The sequence below is a fragment of the Quercus lobata genome, chromosome 1 (assembly GCF_001633185.2).
Source record: "Quercus lobata isolate SW786 chromosome 1, ValleyOak3.0 Primary Assembly, whole genome shotgun sequence".
Classification (NCBI taxonomy): Eukaryota; Viridiplantae; Streptophyta; class Magnoliopsida; order Fagales; family Fagaceae; genus Quercus; species Quercus lobata.
The window spans coordinates 39450178-39473176 of record NC_044904.1 but is presented as its reverse complement, the minus strand read 5'-3'; the positions used below and the strand labels follow the sequence as shown (position 1 = coordinate 39473176).

The window sequence follows — 22999 nt, the reverse complement described above, 5'->3', positions numbered from 1 at the left end:
TCTTTGAAGAACTACTCGAACTTATCGGGAATTCCCGTGGCGTTCATCTCGACTTATCAAACGGAGTTTCCACCATCGTTTGTGGCGTCTTCCTTATACCGAGGTTCTTGTTTGTCATAAACAACGAGTCGAGGTCTCCCATTTGAATCTGTCCATAGAACGATCTTGGGTTCCCTTTCGTTGTTGGGTCTCGTTATTCTTGACGGGGTTCACATCACAAAGGGGACCTCATGTGAAGCATTTCTGTCATCATTGTGGTGTACGAGAATACACAAGGCCAAATTGCTTCAAGCTTCAGGCACTCAAGAGGGTTGATTCTTTGCATGGTCAAGACAACTAAAGAAGAATGCCAAAGGGAATTCAAGCTAAAGGAGAAAGTGAGGGACAATTCATTAGAGATGTTGAAAAACATTTCACTATGCCTAGCTAGCTTCACCCCAAGGTTTGAAAGTTATGTCAGTCATACCCCACCTTCTAAGGATCTCACCCAAATTAAACACTCATATAACGTTGGTGAAGAAAGGTACTTATGCATGATCACTCATTATGCTCATGCATTAATACTTCCAACGTATTAGGGTATAGTTTCATGCTTCATGACATATGCAATCTTCTTGTGTCATTGCTTCCGTTTTAGCATGTTTCTTTTGTAGGTCTTTGTTCGTTTACCTTGTTTTGTTTTTCTTACTTTATTGCTTTGTTTTTTTAGTATATTGAAAAATTCAAAAACCCATAAAAAGTGAAAAATCTTAAAAAGTTTGATTGTTTGTATTGTGTATATCACATGTTGAGTTTGGCCTAGTACCTTTGTACTATGGCGTAGTGCATTTAAAAGCTTAGCTTGTTATGTATGCACAATTTTTTAAGTGTGAGTGACATCTAGAAATCTACGTTTGTTTGTTGTAAATAGATCTTCAAACTTGTCATGAATGATTAGTCAATAGTCTTGTTTGATCTTGATACATGCGTAGACTTGTGCCTATATATCTCTTCATATTTATTTTTATGTCAAAAGCTCTACAAACGTCAATCTCTAAAAGAGAAAGAGCTAGAAAAGCCTTGCTTTGAAAACTAGTTTGACTAGGAAAAGGCAGAGCAAAAATTGTATTCATTTTTATGATGCCAAAGCCAAAGGCTTATTCGTCAAAGAAATATCAAAAATTTCTTGGCATTGCTTCCCAAAAATTGAGTTGTATAGATCAAAAAGCATGAAAAATGGAAGCTAAATAAAAAGCTTTCAATCAAATGTAAACACTTTGGTGGGGGGTCATATATGTTCATTTTTACTTGTGAGATAGGTCACTTGACTTCGTACTAGTTGTGTATGACTTGATTGAATTGATCATTGAAGTTTCATACTAGACTATGGACTAATTCATACTTGATTTACACACATAACATACAAGTCTAATGTTCAATAAATGCCTATTTCATTTGTGTGATTATATGTGTTCAAATGTGATATGTATATACTCAATTGCTTGATGATCAAACCCAAAAAGATTTTTGAGTATTTTATTTGTTTTTGAAAGTGTTTTTATATATCACTTTTGTGTTTGAAGAGTTTTTCCAAAAAGCCAAATTAGTTTTATTGAAAAATTCCACCAGAGGCATTTTTGTGAGTAAGTTGCAAGTAAGTCTTCTCGTAGCCTATTTGCGAAAATGAGGAAGCTAATTTCTAATTCTTCCAAAATTTTACACAGAGTTTTGCGACACTTTTGTGAGCGAGATAAAGCTTCCCACAAAACTAGCCCTGTGCATTTGAGGCATTTCGCGAGTGCTTCATGAGTACTTCGCAAGTACCCTTCTTGTGAAATGAGCGAATTTTCAGTTTTTTAAAGGCCAAACAGTGATAGTTTTTCAAATCTTGTGTTTTTCCTCCTCCGTGCCTCTCTCAACCCAAAACACTATTTTCTCCAAAAACTCAATAAAAACTCAAGGGCTTTCATCTCTAAGACTCATCTAAGGTATGTTTTAACACTTTTTCACTTTTGATTCCTTAGATTAAGCCTTAGATTCTAGTATTTTTATGGTTGGTTTATTTTAAAAGGGTTGGGAAAATTTCAAGTTTTTGTCAAATTTTTTCAATTTTCTTGATTGGGTTGTCTCCCATTGTGTTTGTTTGTGTTTTTGTTGGCCCTAAGTGGCATTTTAACATGCATTTAGACAAGATTTCCATATGTTCATGCATTGTTTCATATGTTAGTGGAATGTGTGCACTCTAAGTGTTCGATAAAATTCCTAAATGGTGTTTTCTCATTGTTTTGGACTCCAATGAGTACCATTTTTTTTTTCGGATTACCATGTTTTTACATGCCTAACATGTTTTGATTATTGGTCGTGTGTTTTACGCACTTTGTCCCATGAGTGCTTTGTCATGCATTGCTCATGCATCTCACATGCACACCACAAGCACACTTCATGCACACACTCTATCGCTTGACATGTTTTACATTTTACTCATGCTATGTAAGTCTTGTTAGACCTTTAGCACTTAAAACATGATTTTGTGACCTTATTTGCTTGTCTAATTGCTATTTAGGACTATTTTGTTCGTTTTTATGGACTAACTTGAATCTAATCAAGTTTGTTTCCATGCTTGTGTTTGTTGTTGTTTGTTTGTGTTGGTGTTCATTTTGTAGATGTCTCCTCGTCAGAAATCAGTAGCAAAGAAGTCTTCAAAGCGTCCCCGCCCCTCCTCCGACTCATTTAGAAATGATGATGCTAGTATGGCCATCATTGATCATTGCAAACGGGCCTCGATCGTCTTAGAGAGGACTGTGGATCTTGAATCCCTAAAGGACACTTTCATTCTGGAAGTGTTCAAGGAAAGGACGTCATCATTAGGGAATTCTTCACTAATGCTTTTGTGGAAGGCGACCACATCAACTGTTGGTTAAGGGGAGAGAGTTCTCAGTTTCAAGGGAGTCAATTCAAGAGGTCTTGGAGAAAGTAGAAACTTGAGCCTTTTATGCAAGTTCTTAGAGGACAACTCAAGAAAAGGGCCTTGCACATGATTGAGTTCACCCTTGAAATGCAAGCGTTGGCCTATATCATGATCTTCAACCTCTACCTAGTGAAGAACTTAACGACATTGTCAGCCCCAAGGTCCGTGTTCCTATATGATTTCTTCACTCACAAAGAGATTGACATCTTTGGTCACATTTATCACCTCTTCGGTGTATCTCAAATTCCGAGAGATGAAGAAGTAGAAGAAGGAAGCAACACTGATAGAAATTGATTAATTCACTTCCGTACCGGAGGATACTCCACAGCCTTCTTCTTCTCAAGTTCAAGCAAGAGTAGCCGACCACCTTGATCTTATACTTGGAAGGGTTGAAGAGTTGCATATAATGCTAGCTTCACACATCATCTACTCCACAACTTAAGTCACTTACCTTGAAGGCCAAATCACTGCCTTATCTTCTCAAATTCAAGACATGATGGAGAAATCTAACTCGGAGTTCGATGCATTCTAGTACCTTTGGCCATTTCGGTCAAAAAGAGGGAGTAGATTAGCTTGAAGGGGAGTACAGCTTAAGGGGGAGTAGTAACATCATTAGTTTATTTTGGTGGTTTCTAGTTTTTTATTTTTTTATGCTTTTATAACTTTTGGAAATTTACAATGCTTTATTTAAAGCTTTCAAGTACTTTAGTTTAAAACATAGTTCTCTTTAGTACTTTATGTTTTTTGGTTTTTATAGCCGTTCCTTGATGCTTATTGTTTTCTATTGCTTATTGCCTTAGTTTCTTTAATGCATCATGTGGTATGTTGGACATGCAATTGATTTTAGCGTTACTCTTAATTGCATTGCGTGTCCAAATGATCATTTACATGTTAAATGTTCATTGTGATCATTTCCCAATGACTATTTATGTTTGATCAAGTTATGTTTTATGTCTTATATTTCACGTGGTATCTTGATCGCATTTTACTTGTTCTTTATACATGCCTTGTGTTCTACTTGTCTCGTGCTTAATGAAATTTACTTGTTATGTGTAAGCGTTTCAGGGTACAGGTGTATATGGTTCAAGTGCTTCACAGTTTTTAGATTTAGGTGTGAATGGGTTTTGCCTATGTTCCTAAACTCACATTTAAGTCTAGAATCTGTTTAGGGGTTTTGTCACGGAATAGCCAAAGGGGGATATTGTAAAGTTGTGATTTTCAACTATCTTATGTTGGCTTTAATTCAGTGCCAAATTCGATTGTAATTTTTTGCCAAATTTGATTGTAATTTCTTCAATCACTTTTCTTGTATATATGTGGATTTATTTGTAAGGGATGAGTGTGAGAGATCGGTGAAGAATCAAGCTTTAAAAGGTGAATCAGTGGAATTTGCGACTAGCTTGTGAGTAGCTTACAAGAAGCAACCCATGAAAAGGCCACATGTGGAGCACATGACTAGAAGATGAAGAGTTGTGCCAGGCTATCAATTTCGCAAGTATTTCATGAGAAAGGCCATCCCACAAAGTACCCAAGAAAGTTTCTATTTGGCAAAAAGTTGTGATGCTTTACCAATTCTTTACCCACACTATAAATACCATCATTAACCATGAATTGGAGAGAGTGCATTTCAGATAGAAAACCCTAGCAAATACCCTTGAGAGTTAGAGATTGTTACACCCACAATCATCTACACATTTTCTTGTGGTTTTCCTCAACTCCTATTTCTCCGTCTCTAAATCCTTGAGAGGTTGATAGCTCAAACACTTACCACACCCATTCTGAGTGTCAAGTGAGATTTTGGTGCTGTTGAGAAGTATTGGAAGGAGCCAATGATTGGCGAATGCAATCGGGCTGAATTGTGGGATTCGGAAAGCTAGAGAAGACCGGATTCCGAGAAATCCGTTGGTAGCAGGAACTTGGAGGGCTCAAGTATATAGGGTAGACTAGGCTTGGAAGTTCTTTTGTTATTTGTGTACTCCAACTTTATTCTCTAGTGGATCGATTTCAACTTGGAGGGTCACACAGAGGTTTTTCGCTGAGTTCTTCGGTTTCCTCTTCAATAACACGTTTTAGTGTTATCTTGTGTTTGCATCTCACTTCCCTACTCTTTTAGATTTAATTTTATTGTTTATGATGGATGAATATGGCTTAGGGTTGCTTTATCATTTCATTGCGCTTATTTACTCTTGTTCTGCATTTAGTTTAAGTTAGAGTAAAAGTAATCTAGCTGTAATTTTTTATTGAGGGTTTGAAAAAGCTCTTAGGTTTTAGCACAAATCCAAGCTTTCAAAGATAAGTTGGTAATACTTGAGAAGATTTGTGGTTCTAGAAATCCGATAGATATGTTGACCAAGGGAGATTTGTTGGGGCTTTTGTGGAGCCTAGTTGTGTTTGATCTGAATTATGACCTAACCCGAAATAATATTGTTACAGTTTTTAATGGGAGATTTTCTGAGGCTTAGTCCATGGAGCGGAGGCTTGGTCTTGTGTGCAGGATATAAAAACTATTGTGTTTGAGATTAGGGTTTTATGTTGTTTTTGAGAGAAAAAACTGTACTCCCACATCTTGTATTTTTCCCCATGAGAATAGTGAAATCCTTACAACTTTGTAGACATAGGCAAATTGCTGAACTACGTAAATACTGTCTTGTGTGAGTTTTTTTTTTTTTTTTTTTTTTTTTTTTTTTTTTTTTTTTTTTTCAGCACATATTTTTTTTCTCTATTTTTGCATCTCACAAATCTGACAATTTTGTGTGTTTATTCCCCTTCATTTTAGTGGTAAAGTCTTTTGTAATTAGTTAATGATTTTGAGTTCAAATTATGCCTACACCAAAATAAATTAGTGTCTTATTTTGATAAAAAAAAAAGATTTAAAATTCATCGTAAATAAGATGTCATATATTCAAATCTATAATATCTATCAATAAACATCTAGATTCTGTTAAAGATATATAGTTTTACAAATGTGTATTGCTTTACCAATCTAATTGCACTTCAATCCTTGTTTCCAAAATTTTGTGTCCTAGATTTTGTTAAAGATATATAGTTTTACAAATGTATATTGCTTTAGCAATCTAAATGCACTTCAATTCTTGTTTCCAAAATTTTGTGCCCAACAAACATCGATGGATCCAACGTAGAATAGTCAGCAGGAGTAACTCTATCCTCTCTTAAATTCCTTGTACAGATTAGATTACAACGTCACCTTTCCTTCAATTCTTGTATGTTAAAGTCTTTTTGGTTTTTTGGTTACAAGATACCTATGGAAATGGTTCTTGTTTACTTCTTAAACTCCTTATATCTACTAAATGCAAGTGGAAATAATTGCACCAACTAAAATTTTGTTTTCTATATATAAAACAATGAAAGGATTTGGAATTATTTTAGAATTGCACTAATTAAAAAAAAAAAAAAGAGGTAAATTGTGAGAAAAATTTTCAAGGTTAAATCCCATATATTGTAATTTTAAAAACTTATAAGTCATACTAAAATATAAAAAAGAAGGAAAAATCTGCATTTTTTTTTTTTTAAGTGTTCCCAAAACATAAAACTTATTAGTTATTTCTTTACTTTTATCTTCCACCATACCATACCGTATAGGAAACAACCAATCTAATCTAATCTAATCTAATCTAATACTATATACTAGCCTCTGAGCACGCGCTCACGCACGTGCTCAGAGACACTTCTATTTTTTGGATAAATATTAATAATTTGTATTTATTATAATTTAGGATTTCTACTTTTTCCAATTACCCCCCCCCCAAAAAAAAAAAAAAAAAAAAAACCAAACCAAACGTGTGATGAGTTTTGTAGATTAAAGGAGTTTTAAAACTAACAAAAAAGTAATCCTATTTTATAGGGAGTTAAAGAGTAGAAGTAGGAATTTAAATTAACATAAAAGTAGGAGCTTATTAGAAGAAAGAAGGCATTTCAATGTAGAAATAAGAATTTATTATTTTTGTCAATTTACTATTTTAACCTCATTTTTAAGTTTTAGGTAGGGATATTTTTGACATTAAAAAAAAAGTAATAACTAACTTTTTGAATCCTCTTAATATATACAGATAATAGCAGAAGCCTTTAACGAGGTGCTACCACGTTAGGAAAAAAGGCCCCTGCAAATGTTGCCATGTTTACCATTTAAAAAGTGATAAATTACAATCTTTCACAATGTTAAAACACTGTTTGGAGCCTCTGGGTATAAAAATAAACTAACTGCTTAAAACAAAATAAAAAAGAAAGAGAGAGTGGTACATGGAGAAAGGAGAGAGATATGAGGTGCATCGAAGACCCTAACACACAGTGAGACCGAGAGCGAGAGCAAGAGCAAGAGATCCCAACAATGGCGACACGTTTCAAGGAGAAAGGAGAGAAACCCATAACTCCTCTCTCTTCTCAGAAACCCAAAAATCAAAACCAAATCCTTCCCCCAAGATCAAAATCCAAAACTTAGATGAGAAAGAAGTAAGCGATCAGAGGTGCCATTCTCACGCAATCCCCGATTCTCTCATACAATGGCGACCGATTCATCAGACCAACTCAACTTCAACCCTATCACTACTACAGAAGAAAACCCAAAACAAACCCTAGACGACAACATTGTACTAAGGTATTGCTCTCTCTATCTCTCCGTGTGTGTTTGTTTTCTGTTTGGGTACTGAGAAAGTGTGTGAAAATTAAAAGTTTCGAGTTTTTAGATATGGTTTTTGATTGGTTGTGATGGGGATTTCGTTTATTAGGTTTTGAGAAAATGAGGGAAAGAAAATAAATTTCAATTCATAAATCTTAGATTTTTTTAAAATTAATTTAGAGGGGAATAAAACTATTTAGTTTTGTTGTGATAAAGTTTTGGTACCTCCCTGATATGGTTCTCTGGCTTATTTCCTATTTGGATTATTCATATTTTATGATTTTCTTGATATTGATCTGTTTCTAATGGATTTGTTGAAAAATTGGCCTTATACAGAGAGTTTGGCTGCATAAAAGAACGGGTGGAGGGCGAAAAGAGTTGGAATTTGTCATGTAATTGCTGCTATAATTATTGTTTCTTTGTGTATTACTGTTTTTTCCTGTTATGCATGTTTTGATCTCATGTTGGATTGATAAGGAGTTGTGATTGTCAATTAACCATCTTCTATTGCATTTATTTCTAAATGAATTTCCTTTTCGTTTGTTACTGACTGATTGGTTATTACTAAAAAAAAAAGAAAAAAAAAGAAGAGAACAAAGTCAGTATTAGGCAGACTTCCCATTAACGACAATCCTCCCACCATCATCAGTCAGAACCACTACTGATAAGTTTCTCTCTTCATTTTTCAGTTTGTTCATTAAATATGATCATAATTTGATATTTTATTTGGAGTGGTTTCAATTTAGGTCATTTCAGTTTATGCATTAAATTTGATCAAGTGTTTTTATATTTGTTTGGATTGGTTTCAGTTTAGGTCTTTGTGTCTCTTTTGCCAATGGTTGCCATATTTTAAAAGAAGAAAAGGAAGAAAAAAGCCTTCAGTTGAGATAATGAACCCGTTAAGAATTTTTCAATCACATAGAGAGCAGAGTATTTTTGATCTTTTCAATTTCTTTTACGCTTCTTGAATGAGCATTCCTGGCCAAGAGTTTCCAATCGTTCCATTCAGCATTTATTTATTTAACTCTCTCTTGGATTCAATTGTGAATTTCATTTGTCATTGATTGATTTCTATTCCAAATCTGTGTAATAAAAAATTAAAGGGTTTTTCTTTAACTTTTCTTTTCTAGGTTTGTAGGTGAAAAGGCAAATCCTTGGAAGCAATCTGAGTAAAAACAGTACTACCAAGTATAGTTTCCATTTTATTTGAACAGTCACCTGTAATTTTCTTTTTAATTGAGTGTTAAATATGCTTTATGTTTTGATATTTGGTTGGATTGATTGATTTAGGTATTTGGGTTAGAAATTTTTTTTTTTGTTTATTTGTTTTTGTTTTGGATTTTAGGATTGAAACAGTTCAGGGCCGGCTGTTATGTGATTAATTTTACAATCTGCATACTATGCTATCAACCACATCTATGCTGCTGGATGCCACTTCTCTCTGTACAACAATCTGTCACTAAACAGGTAATTATTCTTTTACACATTTCTAATGTGAGTTATTTTGTTATTTTTTCTATTTGAATATAGGACTTCTTCTAGATGTTTCTTTACATATATCTTATTTGAATTTTCTTCAACAATATATACCCAAGGCCATAACATATTTTTTTCCCTTCTTCAAATACTGTGTCTGCCAGTAGTTTTTGCAATTCCCAGTTCATTGTTTTCCCACGATTGCTTTTCCTATTCAAATACTGTTACTTTGATTGCATAGTTAATTGATGGTGTTATGCTCCTCCTCTGGATGCTTTCCTTTGGCCTATATAACCTCTGGCTTTCTATTTGTTTTCTAATTTATTTTGTGGTTTTCTTTAATGTTTAACTGAAATGTCTTTTGTTAATGTTTCCTTTACCTTTCTGCTTTCTCTATTTCTTATTGTGTTGATTATAGGGTTTAATCAAGATCATTAAAATTCCTTGAGAGAGAGAGATCTAAGGAAATTTACCACTGTCAAACCAGTGTCACCCTATTTTACAACTTCAAGCCACCATCTTAACTTTCAAAATATTATAGTTAAAGTTTTAAATTTTATTTCCAAATTTGCTGCTAACATATGATTAAGGCTTTGGTTTTGAATTTGGATGCAAAATATAATTAAGGCTTTGGTCATTAATTTCCTTTGAAGCATCGTTTGTGTGATTTGTTTGGAGGAGAACGGGGGGTTGGTTATTAATTTGAGTATGAGTGTGGGTTTATTTATGTAAATTTGAATGCATATGTCAATTTATTATTCAATTCAAATCTGAAATTGGAGTCATCTGTCTAAATTCCTTGACTGATTCTTTTAATCTCTTAAATTAATAACTCTCTCTCTCTCTCCCTCTCTCCTTTTTCGGCTCTTCCCCTTCTCAAATAAACAACTCTTCATTTCTCCAATTCTTTCGTTTAATTGCCTCTACCCTTAAAAGTTAAAACATCAAGAGCCACAATAGCTACTAAATGAAAAAAAGAGGTCTTTGTCTTTTGGAACAAGAACCACAAAAGAAGAGACAGAGAACTCCACTCCTATTGGAGTCACACACTTCTCCAGCAATGGTATTAACCCAGAGCAAAAAGTCCATCCAAAAAAGTTACACTTTCCCTTTCTTTTCTACTCAATATGAAACAATGGAGTATTATGATTTTTATTTAGATTTCCTAATCCATTAATGTTGTTAATTGCTTTAGTTTGAGTATTGTTGGTTTAGAGCATTTTGGTTTCTTAAGTTATATTTAAACTTAATTAATCTGTGCCTTGCTACTTTGTGTTTTGTCAGTTGGGTATGAAATATAGATGTGGTTTTGATCTTTGCAATATGTGTTGAGCATGAGAGTTATATCATTTTTGTGAAATGAAAGTTATGTTTTTCTCACCTCTAAGTTTAACTATTTGATCGTCTGAGTGTTTCTTTTAAATATTATTAGATATTATTCTCATATACTTTAAATGAAAACATGACAAATGTTAATGCCTAATTTATTTAAAATATTTGTAGGTAACTATCGATTGTCATTCACATGGGCAACAAAGCTCTACATCAACTTTGACATTGACATTCCAAAAGTCACAAAGGAAATTAAGCCCAAAGGACCTCCTAAAGGGCTGGATGGATAACTTTCTTCCATCATAGAAAAATAGTTGCTGAAATAGAAGACTTGGAAGCATAAAAAATGCTTAAGAATTATGCACCAAGTTCTATTCTCCGTACCCTTTTCTTATTTACTTAATTTTCTGTTTTATTTCGGATTATGAGAGATTTAATTTTTTGTATTTAGGCTATGGTTTTGTAATCTGAACACCCTAAGACTCTTATATCAACATGAATTTAAGTTTTGTAATATATGTGATTCTAATTTTGAACTTAGTTATAATTGTAGATTGTAATTCATTTGTCTTTGTTAGAGTGCCATACTGTTCAGTGCAGCCTTATTTTGGGAATAAGATTGATGAAAATTGAGAATGCTATGAGTATGCATTTTTATAGGTGCTACATTAAAAAGCTTCTAATTTCAAAGCCATTAACAAATAACAACTGAAGGCCATGAACAAGGCAAATATTTGATGTTGAGAAAATCAAAATGCAAACCATTACAGGAAATCGCCAACTTTTGGAAAACTAAATATCAGGAAACCTATTAATCTATTGTGCTTGGTCTCTTACTTTTTTTACTTTTTTTGAAGTACAAGTTGTTCAAGTATTAGGAATGTTGTTAATCTGTTAAATAAATAAAAAGGAATAGCATAATCTTAACATATATACAATTTTATCACAGATAGATCAAATTAATTGGTGACATGCAAAGCCAAGATTGTTAATGTTAACAACAGATGGGGTATTATTTTTGCATGTCTTATATGCAGCACAAAGGTCAAACCTATCAAAGGAGTTTTATGGTGTGAGTGATGTAAAGGTGAGCCTAAATTATAAAATGATCCCGCGCATTGCGCGGGTCAAACGCTAGTTACTATAATCTATTAATCTAACCAAAACGAGAGAGAGAGAGAGGTTTTCACAAGTCAATCCATAAATTACAAACCATTTACTCAACATCAGTATCTACTTGACCCTCCACATGCACGGTGATCATATACACGGGTTCTTGCTGACATTTGACATCGTCTTCTTCCACATGACCAAAAAAAAAAAATAATAATAAAAATAAAAAATAAAAAAAAAAAGGGAAAAGGAGGAAAATTTGTGGAAGTAAAACTTTACACATAAGCCCCAAAGTTTTAATTAGGTGCCGATTATTGAATTAAAACATGCTTTTGATATTTTATTTTTATTTTATTTTATAAAAGATAAAAATTTTATTCTAACCTAATTTAAGTGTATATGTGTGTAAATTTTCTTCCCCTTCCCACAGTGCATAAAAACTTTATACTTATAGAGTGACTATCACATCAAGAGAGCGCGCATGGTGATTTGATATTTCATTTTTGAAATAAAAAAATTGCTTAATTTAATATCATATTGGTTTAGGTATTGACAAGTTTAGTTAAGTTCTTAATTAATTAGTATAATATTCATGTTTGATTGTAAATTTAGAAAATGAAATTATACCTTTTTATTATTTTTATAAAAAAAGTGGTGTTTTTACTGTTGGCCAGTTTATTTCATTCATTACTCATGAGACACCCCAAATTTGGCCAATGAAGACGCTGTTGCATATATGTAGCACTTTGTTACTAGGGTGACTAGGTCCCTGGTGTCGAAAGGTGCCGCTTATTGAATTCAGACGTGCTCGAAGTATTTGTATGTAATAAATCATACAATATGTAATAATTATTCTCTTTCATATAAGATATAAGCAACAAAACACACGGAATAATTACATAATAAGTTCCAGAGTTACGATATTATTTTTGAGTTAATTAGCTCTAAAGATTCAAGTACAAAAATTTTCATAAAGTGTGTTTGGAAGAGATTATTTTAATTCACCTATTTTGTTTAAGAAATAAATTATATAAAAATATAGATGTATTTATAAAAGGTGAGGTTTTAAAATACTGTGTATTTGTTAGAGATAAAATATATATATATATATATATATATATAATGTACACAACTCTTTCATAATAAATCCTAAGTGGCATGTTGTTATTTACTGTTACCGATTAACAAAAAAGTAATTTCAGTAACGGGTTCAGATTAAAACTAGTAACAACTTGTCACTTACGATTTTTTGTTAAAGTATTGAGGATGCGACACTTCTCATGTAAAAATAAGTTGCTATGCATTGTAAGCTAAATAAATAGACCGGTAATATAGTTTTACTGAAATAACAGAATTTTATGTAAGTTGTACTTAATGACTATCTACTAACTAAAAATCTTTCCATCCATAAGTAGAATTATGACAATAAGAAAATCAAAATCCGGATTTTATATTCATGTGAAACCCTAATAGATATATATATATATATATAAAATATAATGAATACATTATTTTATTGTGGTTTTTTTTTTTTTTTTTACATTCAAATATTGCTTTGTATTCACATGAATGAATTATTATTTTTCAAATTAGTTTTGAATACTATATGTATAAATCCGCATGCATGAACGTAAATGTGAATGTCATAGGTAAATTTTGCCCCTCCCCATCAAGCCGAATTCTAGCTAAGTCATTAGTCACATTATGAATTTAATAAAAAAGATTTACTGTTATATATGGTTTTCACTATTCACAACTTGTCATTTCAGCAAGTTATGGAAAATGTTGTGTTCCTAGATTTATTTGGCTATTAGAAATTCATAGTTTTACCATATTTAGTATCAGCACTACAAACCAAATTTAGTAGGGTTTCATGTTTTTGAAAATCTCATTATAGGCTTTCAGAGGAAGCTTACTGGCATATGCAAATCACTCTAGATTACAACTGCTGAGTTCTTACACAGGTGGGAACCTCTTAATCACTTTAAACCTCCTCTTACAAGATAGGCTCTAAGATAATTAAAGGATGATATAAACCTAAATTATGCCAGAATGGATACCCAAACTAGAATATTAACGTAATGATGTAAATATCTAAATGACATATGTGCTCAAAGTTCAACGTAATCTAGGACATAAACATGGGTAATTTGGGTTTTTTATTGGGAGGCAGTCCATTCCAAAAATGGTGCCAACCGTACAGTGCCATGTATATGTTCTTCGAATTAATAGGTCTCAGAGACTGAATAACCGGTTACAGTCACCTTTTTCCTACCCAAGCATCTATAAAAGGTGAGGCATTCTCACCTTTTTCTGCATCAAATCATTTCGTCCTTTTTGTTTAGCGTAAGTATGAATAGAGATTAGAGAGTGAAAAGGCTTTTTTTTATTTTTTTATTTTTTTATTTTATTTTATTTTATGGTTACACTTTTACTGTATTATATTTGTAGATTCATATTAGACTTTTGTTGTTTCATTCACTTTGCAGGTGATTAAGTTGTTGAAGAAATGGAGGGATTTAATTCGATGGTACCAACTCAAGGGAATGATGGCTCCAACACCTCCTTTATTCCATTTCCACCATCGCATGGAAATGTTAGCTCTGGTATGCCCTGCAACAATGCAAGTGGTAGCTCTGTCCAAGGAGTTGCAGCTATTGCAAGTGAGCCCAAAACTGAGAACCAGCAGGCCCCTCAAGGTCCCCGTGAACCAGAATCCAACGTTGACCCCAAGAGGCTGAGAAGGTATATTAATTTGTCCACCTCTTTATATAAATCCCTTTTCCACATCTCAACCTGCTATATAGATTCTTCTACGATCTATAAAATAATTTTATTTTTTATTTTTTAATTAAATTTGAATTATATTCTATATTTAAGTCATCCACTAGATTCTTTCCACAATTAAAATAAAAAATAGCATAATTACCTATGATTATACAATAATTATTAAATTTCATATTTTGACCAAAAAAAAAAAAATAAAAGACTAATAATAAAATAAAAAAATTATCAAATTTCATATTTGGACAAAAAGTAAAATAGAGGGGGAAAAAAATCATATTTCGGTTTTTTTTTTGTATGGCATGGATTACGGATTAGTTCCATTGAAAATAGAAAGATCTTTCTTATTTTCTAAATTTTATAAGCTTCAAAAAATCTATCAAAGAAAATTTAGGATAGATCAAAAGAAAAATAAAATGAAAAATTTTTAATTGGAGAGCAAATATATATATATATATATATTATTAGCTTTCAAAAATGCGAAGCTCAAATTCTTTCTATAATAATTTATTATTTTTGTAAAATGAGTGAATCGGAACAAAATTTTGAGGTATTATAACATCTATTCTAGGGTTGTAGATCAGTAGATGCAAAAATGGTTACTATGTAGTCTTAACCTCTTCTTTCTTTTCTTTTTTTTATTTTTATTTTTATTTATTTATTTATTTAATACAACGCGGCTTATTTGTATATATTATAGAATCTAAACAAATAAATATGATATAATTGATTTGCTATTGTAAAGGCTTCTTTAATATGATAATATTTACATGAGTAGTATTATATTGTCCGGATTGATCTTAAGTATTATTTATATAATGTATTTGTATTAAGCACGTGGAAAAAATATTTATAGCATTGTATATTTGTGAGTATATGGAAATGTATTTATGTTAGTAGTAGGTTTTGCCGCATATGATATTTAATTTTTTTTCTTTTAGAAACAAACACACACGCACACATAAGAGAGAGCTTGATATTTAAATTTAGTTCCATTGAAAATAGAAAGAGATCTTTCTTATTTTCTAAATTTTTTTAAGCTTCAAAAAATTTATCAAATAAAATTAAGGATAGATCAAAAGAAAAATAAAAACAAAAAAAATTTAATTTGAGAGAAAAAAATACAATATATACATATATGAATAAATATATTGTTAGCTTTCAAAAATGTTAAGCTCAAATTCATCTATAATAATTAATTATTTTTATAAAAATGGGTGTATTGTAATAAAATTTGAAGTTATCTATGCTAGGGTGGTGGATGCCAAAATGGTTGCTATGTAGTCTTAATTTAAAAAAAAAAAAAAAAAATAACTTGGCTTATTTATATAAAAGATCTAAAGAAAATAAATATAATATAATAGATATGCTATCTTTACAAAGGTTTTTTAATAAGAATATTTATGTGAGTAGTAATAAAATGTTCGGATTGATCTTGAGTATTATTTATATAATATTATTTCATTAAGCACATAGACAATATATGTATAGCTTTGTATGTTTGTGAGTATATGGAAACATATTTATGTTAGTAGCAGGTTTTGCTGCCTCGATATTTAAATTTAGTTCCATTGAAAATAGAGAGATCTTAATTTCTTTTTCTTTCTTTTTTTTTTTTTTATAAGTTTTTTAAACTTCAAAAATTTTATCAAAGAAAATTAAGGATAGATCAAAAGAAAAATAAAAAGTAAAATCTTAATTAGAGAGAAAAGAGTACAATATATATTGTTAGCTTTCAAAAATGTTAAGCACAAATTCTTTCTATAATAATTTATTATTTTTATAAATATGAGTGTTTTGTAATAAAATTTTGAAGTATTATAGCATCTATTCTAGGATTTTAGATGCAAAAATGATTACTATGTAGTCTTTATTAAAAAAAAAAAAAAAAATACAGTGCGGAATATTTTTATATATTTTTTGAGCGAAAAGTAAGCAAGATAATTAAAAATAATAATAACAATAGACATAATAAAATCTAAACAAATAAACATAATAAAATAGATATGCTATTTTAGTAAATATTTTTTAATATAAGAATATTTACGTGAATGGCATTATAATGTCCGGATTGATCTTAAGTATCCTTTATATAATATATTTTCATTAAGCACGTAGACAGTATATATATATATATATATGTATATCTTTATATGTTTGCAAGTATATGTTTGCCGCACTCTGATATTTAAATTTAGTGTCTTTCTCTAATTTTTTGGCCCGTAGAATTCTGGCAAGCAGGCAATACTCGCAGAAATATCGACTCAAACAGCTTCAATATATTCTGCAACTTGAAACTGAAGTGAAGGCTCTGCAGGTGATTTGCGAATCTCAGCATACTCATGCTCTTGTGTGTGGGTGTGTGTGCCTATGGTTAATTCCTTACATTCTAACATCGATCAATTAATTAATTAATATTTTGAAACTTCGGATTTCCTTTTTTTTTTTTTAATTTTTAATTATATATATATGTGCAGGCCGAATTAGCGATCAATTCCCCTAGGATTTCATATAGTGATCGCCAAAACTCACTTCTACGAGAAGAAAACAATTCTATGAAGCAAAAACTTGATGCCTTCTCCAGTGAACTTATGCTCAAAGAAGGTAAATACACACACACTCTCTCCCTGACACACACATACACTGAAGAATGAAAGATTCTTAATTAAAAAAAAAAAAAAAAAAAAAAATCTTGTACTTGAATTTTTAAAAATAAAACATGATTTTAAATCACATTTTTAGTTTATAAACATACACAAGACATTGTATGAAATAGACAACCCCCTTCTTAAATAACCATGTAATAATTACTGCAGCTGAATATGAGGATCTGAAGAAAGAAAGAGCATTGCTGATGAAGTTCTTTAGGATTTATCAACCAGAACTGCAACTGCCAGAGATGTTCGAAGCTAATCATCAACTGGCGAATATGGGCTTGAACCAACTTGAGATCAATGATGATTTCATGGAACCTGGTGTGCCGCAGATGCTGAACCAGAACCTGAACAAATTTGGGGTTGGAGGGCCTTCTTACAACTTCATGTAAACTTTCTGCTATTGGTTTGTCCAGAGATGATGTCTGGGTTTATCCTATCCTTTTGTATCCCTTGTGCTTGTTTATCTGATATTTTCCGAGATAATTTATAATTATCTTGATGTCTTTCTTTCTCTTACGAGTCTGTTAGGGCTTATGAAAGAGAAAATGATATGTTGCTGATATTTTGTTGGTTTACTTGAACTCTGGTATTCTGGAATTGTTTTTCATCAATAAATCAGTATGTGTGCTGGAATATTTATGGTGCAATCGATTAATTAAGTGGTTAAATCTTTTAACGAATATAAAACTATTAGGCCTAAATCTGTTAGCTTAAACTTTTAAGTTAAAGGTAGTAATTAATTTAAAGCGGCGCCTTAAAATGATGTGTATGAGTTCCTCAAAAAGATCCCCTGAGATGTTAATTCTCAAACAATTTATAGTCAATTAAGGCCCTTAAAAAACTAAGTCTATCTTTCAAATTTTGATAGATAGTGTTGTTGAAGTAGATGTTTAGTTTTTGAAGAGAATGACGAGAAATAAATGAAAACAGACGTTTGAAGGATGGGCTCTTAGGCCTTCAAAAAAAAAAGAAAAAAAAGAATGGGCTCTTAGGTTTTCTAATCATTACACTCAGAGACATGTCTACGTTTGGACCAAGCAGGGAGCTCATGGCTCCTATGCCCGATCGAGCATCCCCCAAATTTATTTATTTTTATAATATAAAGTTATATAAATATCTTGACACTTTAGTGGCAATATTTGTTCTCTCTAGAATTCAATTGGCCCATAGAGAATAAAAGAAAAAAAAGGTTGGTTGACTCGTGACATGTCTACGTTTGGACATAATTTTTTTTTTTATCAAATATCTTTTATTTAAAAAAAAAAAAAAAAAAAAACTCTTTAACCTTTTTTAAAATGTCTTTCAAAAAAAAAAAAAAAAAAAACAAAACAAAACAAAAACAAAAGACTCTTTAACATAATTTTTTTTTATAAAATATCTTCTTTTTTTTTTTTAATTTAATTATGATCCTTTAGTGAAAAAAATAAAATAAAATAAAATAAATCTCCCCCAAAAATTAAGGCAAACCAAGAAATAAGGGATTAAGGACCTTGAAATAAGGTTACTCTTTTATTTCTATTCTAAGATGGCCCCCTACTCTTGGATATGCATGTGGGCTTTTCTTCAATACATTTAATATTAGTTTTTTCCCTCAAATTTTGATAGAGATGGTATTAGATCCAAAGAAAAAATGTGTGTTTTTTTTTATTCTTTTTCATTTTCTTTTAATCATGCCAATGATTGGTAAAGAATTAATAGAAAATTAACAACCTACCAATACACTTATGGAGTGGTTGTACTTATGTTTACTCTCCTACTGCAATTATGAAACAAGAATTTTTAGAAATGAATATGATCAAAATTTAATTTTGCAACAAAAAGGAAGATGAACTTCTAAAGGACTCTTTAATTTGTATATTGAAAGGAAAATTATTGTGAAATTTAATTTATTATCAATCATGAATGATTTTTGGGATATAAAAGAACCTTAAGTTTTGTTTTAATAGATGTTTGATTTGAAATGTTTTGAAAAATAATTATTTGGTATATTTTTTGTTTATAATATGTTAACAATGAATATATGCTCATTTTGTTTTTTCTATATTAATTTAGTCTGAAATTTTAATATATATCATTCTAAACCTGGATTGCAAAAAAGAAAAAGAAAAAAAAGGAGTTCATGCTTGGACCTTCGAAAGATTAGATTCTAATTCCATTCCAAATTACATTACTAGTTAATTTCATAATTTTTGAGTGTCATGTGATGAGTATTATTATAAATCAGAGTATAAAAAATTGTTTAAAGTTAATGATGTAGGTCTTACATATATTATTTGTGATAAAATCTAAACCATGGAAAATTCTTTAGGTATTTCTGGAGTACGAAAAAATGGTGTTCTTTTCTCTCACATTCATGGTAGAACTCACCATGAATATGAGATGAAAGAGAACGATTCTCTATACTTTGAGAGTATTTAAGAATTACTCATAAACTATGTAGAGAACTTTATTATTTAGGAGCTTATGTCATCATTGGCATCAATTTATTGTGATATTAATTAGAATCTAAGCAAATAACTAAATTACCATTATCTTTGTATAGGGGTAAATAATTTCTCCTTAGTGTCCCCCAACCAAATTACAAGGACAATTCTAATCTTAATTCAAAACAAATGTGTAATAAATTATTTACAACATGCAGATAGAAATATATATACATATATACATACATACATATATATATATATATATATATATCTTATTTCCTATCCAAATACTTCATATGCTAAGCTTTTTGGGTCTCAAAATTACAAATAAATAAAACATATATTATATAGTTATTTTAAGTAGTTATACTTGGTTAAAAATTTTAGTAAATTACCTAATTCTTATATAGTTTGGACCGATAGTTTCAAAATAAATCTTAATTAAATTTTTTTTTTTAATGAAAACTATGAACTTTTTTCATCATTTTAATTCCCACCTTCAATATATAAGTCACTATTAACTAAAACTAACATATTTTCATATAAATTGTGACTAAAACCTATCCAAACGTAAAAAATTATTTCATGTGATAATGCAAAAGGTACTACCAAATTTACTTAGATAAAAATTGTGTATATAATAATCAATTATAAGATGTAATTAATACACTTTATGTCAAGTAGCAACTGTATATATAATAATTAGTAATTTAATTATTTTCACCAAACATTCAAAGAAAAATAATACCAGATAAGCTCATTTCAAAATCATTCACATAATTTATGGAAAATCAAAATCTAAATTTGTGTTTACTTTTTCTACTGAAACCACGTAAGCCTTTGAAAAGCCATATTTTCTATGTTATTTTTCTAAGGAAAATGATAAGGGAACTATATATCAATTTTACTATTAATTTTTTTTTTAAATTTTTTACAAACGGACTTAGTAATAAATGTAATTAGTGACACATCATTAACATAAAAAATATAAAATTTTAGATTAATTTTTTTTGTTGTATTTAAAATTTGATATATTCTCCCTCTCAAAAATTTTTTTTTTAAAAAAAAAAAAAAAAAAAACCTCCGATATTTACATCTTCTGTTAGAATCATGACACATCATATTTTATTTTAAAGTTAAAAAATATAGTTCCATATATAGACACAATTATAATAAATGCATATTAATAACTATCATAATTATCAAATTTAATATTTAAGAACTATCATTTTATTTTTTTGAAAAGAAAGAAACTATCATATTTTGTTGAACTTTTTCTTACATTGTACTAGTTGCCAACAAGTATATTTTATAAAATGAAATACTTTTTCTTTTTGTTCACTTCTTCTAATGTTGTCACATAATCTTTTGAAAGCTAATATTTTTAAACATCATTATTCCACTTTTTATGTTTATACCATTAATATGAATCTTTCTACATTAAATTTTCTTTAAATTATGAAATAATTAGTGTCATAAATAAATACAATCCTAATAAATAACTATCATAATTATCAAATTCCTTTTTCAGAAAAAAGTTTATAAATGAAAGAGAATACCATATTTTGTTGAACTTTTCCCTGAATTGTGCATATTATATTAGTAACTAATATAATATCTATTGAATTTTCTTGAGCATTATATTGCACAGATTATTGACTAATATAATGTATAATAAAAATTGTCTTACACACTATAATTCTACCAAGTGAATGTAAGCAAGGCTTATGATAGAGTGGAGTGGCACTATCTAGAATCAATTATGGTGAAGATGGGTTTTTTCAGATCATTGGATTAAATTGCTGATGCTGTGTCAAAACAATATCCCACTCGATCCTTGTAAATGGTGAACCAAAAGGCATGATCTCACCATCTAGAGGCATTCATCAAGGAGATCCCCCCTCTCCCTTCCTATTTCTACTCTGAACAGAAGGTCTCCATGGGCTCAATAGCCAAGTTGCAAACCAGGGTGATATTAAAGGTTATTAACTTTGTAGAAATAGCCTGAGTCGTCTCACTCACCTTTTATTTGCAGATGATAGCCTTTTGTTTTGCAGGGCTACTGTTCGAGAGTGTCAAAAAATTCTGGATATTTTGGAGGTGTATGGAAGATGCTCGGGTCAACAAATTAATCGAAGCAAGACTACAATCTTCTTCAGCAAAGCAACCTGTGAGGATACTAGAAATCATATAAAGATGGCGTTGGGATTCCAAAAATTATTCAGTATGAAAAGTATTTGGGGTTATCCTCTCTTGTGGGAAGAAATAAAAAAGGCAATTTTAATTATATAAAGGAAAGAGTCTAGAAGAAAATACAAGGTTGGAAGGAAAAGTTTTTATCACAAGCAGGCAGAGAAATCCTAATCAAGGCGGTGGTCCAAGCAATCCCCACATATACTATGAGTTGTTTCAAACTCTCATTGGGTCTTTGCACGGAAATTGAAAGCCTTATTAAGAGATTTTGTTGGGGTCAAAATGGAGAGCAAAGGAAATTCATTGGTCAAATGAGACACACTTTGTCAACCAAAAAATGAAGAAGGGATGGATTTCAAAGATCTAGCCAATTTTAATGATGCACTCATGGCAAAGCAACCATGGAGATTGTTGCATAATAAAAACTCCTTGTTTTATAGAGTTTTCAAACCAAAGTTTTTTCTGGATTGCTCTATTTTGGAGGCCACAAAATCTACTTCGGGTTCACATGCATGGCAAAGTATATTGGTAGGAAGGGATGTGCTCTTCAAGGTGCAAGGTGGAGGATTGGGTTTGGGGAATCTATCAGTGTATGGAATGATGCTTGGCTGCCTTCCCTTGACCATCCAAAAATTCTTTCACAGGTAGTCCCTGGCTTTGAAGATTCGAAGGTCTCAAACCTCATAAACCCGACTTCAAGAAGGTGGGCTACTGACCTTATCCATGGACTGTTTCATCCAAACGAAGTGGACTGAATTCTCAGCATTCTGCTTAGCCATCTTCCCACGGAGGACAAGGTGATATGGCATTTTAATTCATCTGGTGTATACTTTGTAAAGTCGGGCACTAAATGCTTAGAGAAGGAGACCAATCTTCTAGCCCCACGGTCAAGCCAAGCCCAGGATAATGACATTTGGAAGAGGATTTGGAGACTCTTTGTACCAAATAAAGTCAGAAATTTTCTATGGCATGCCTGCCATAACGCGATCCCTATCAAGCAAAGCCTATGGAAGAGGAAAATACTCTCGGATGATATCTGTGAGCAATGTTATTCATCCTCTGAAACTATCCGCCACACCTTATGGGGATGTCTGAAGATCAAGGTTTTTAGACCCGGACTGTTCATTGAACCGTAAAAGGGAGAGGTTCAAGGTTTTTGAGATCGACCCAAGGTCGAACCGGGGTCGAACCGTGATGACATTATAATTAATTTAATAATTAATTAAAGCCTAAATATAGATATTAAGTTTATAAAACTAGCAAAATTGACAATATATCTATATATGTGAGGGAAATTTAATAATTTTCAAGCATATATTTAATAATTAAATAAGAAAGTTAATAAAATAAAATAATAACCATGAAAACATTAAAATTTATGATTAATTTTTGAAGTAAAATTGAATATCTTTGAAGGATTTTAATTATAATTTTTTTT

General features: G+C 30.9%; 1 protein-coding gene and 1 long non-coding RNA gene across 2 annotated transcripts; both read left to right on the top strand.

Moving 5' to 3' along the window:
• The first annotated feature begins 7179 nt into the window (after positions 1 to 7179).
• On the top strand, positions 7180 to 10902 carry LOC115989908. The gene is made up of 5 exons (XR_004092132.1): positions 7180 to 7559; positions 7917 to 7972; positions 8711 to 8768; positions 8926 to 9047; positions 10560 to 10902. It is a non-coding gene; the product is annotated as an uncharacterized LOC115989908 (long non-coding RNA).
• Positions 10903 to 14010: 3108 nt separating this feature from the next.
• LOC115953679 (basic leucine zipper 34-like) lies at positions 14011 to 17331 on the top strand. Its single transcript, XM_031071440.1, has 4 exons — positions 14011 to 14246; positions 16512 to 16602; positions 16763 to 16889; positions 17102 to 17331. The coding sequence occupies exons 1-4, from the start codon at positions 14011 to 14013 to the stop codon at positions 17329 to 17331; spliced, it is 684 nt and encodes a 227-aa protein (XP_030927300.1).
• Positions 17332 to 22999: the final 5668 nt, after the last annotated feature.

Bases quoted from the DNA above. Each gene is read 5' to 3' on its own strand.
- LOC115953679 (XM_031071440.1), top strand. From the start codon at position 14,011: ATGGAGGGATTTAATTCGATGGTACCAACTCAAGGGAATGATGGCTCC. The intron at 16,603-16,762 runs GTGATTTGCGAA...ATATATGTGCAG, and splicing joins CTGAAGTGAAGGCTCTGCAG to GCCGAATTAGCGATCAATTC. The intron at 16,890-17,101 runs GTAAATACACAC...TAATTACTGCAG, and splicing joins TGAACTTATGCTCAAAGAAG to CTGAATATGAGGATCTGAAG.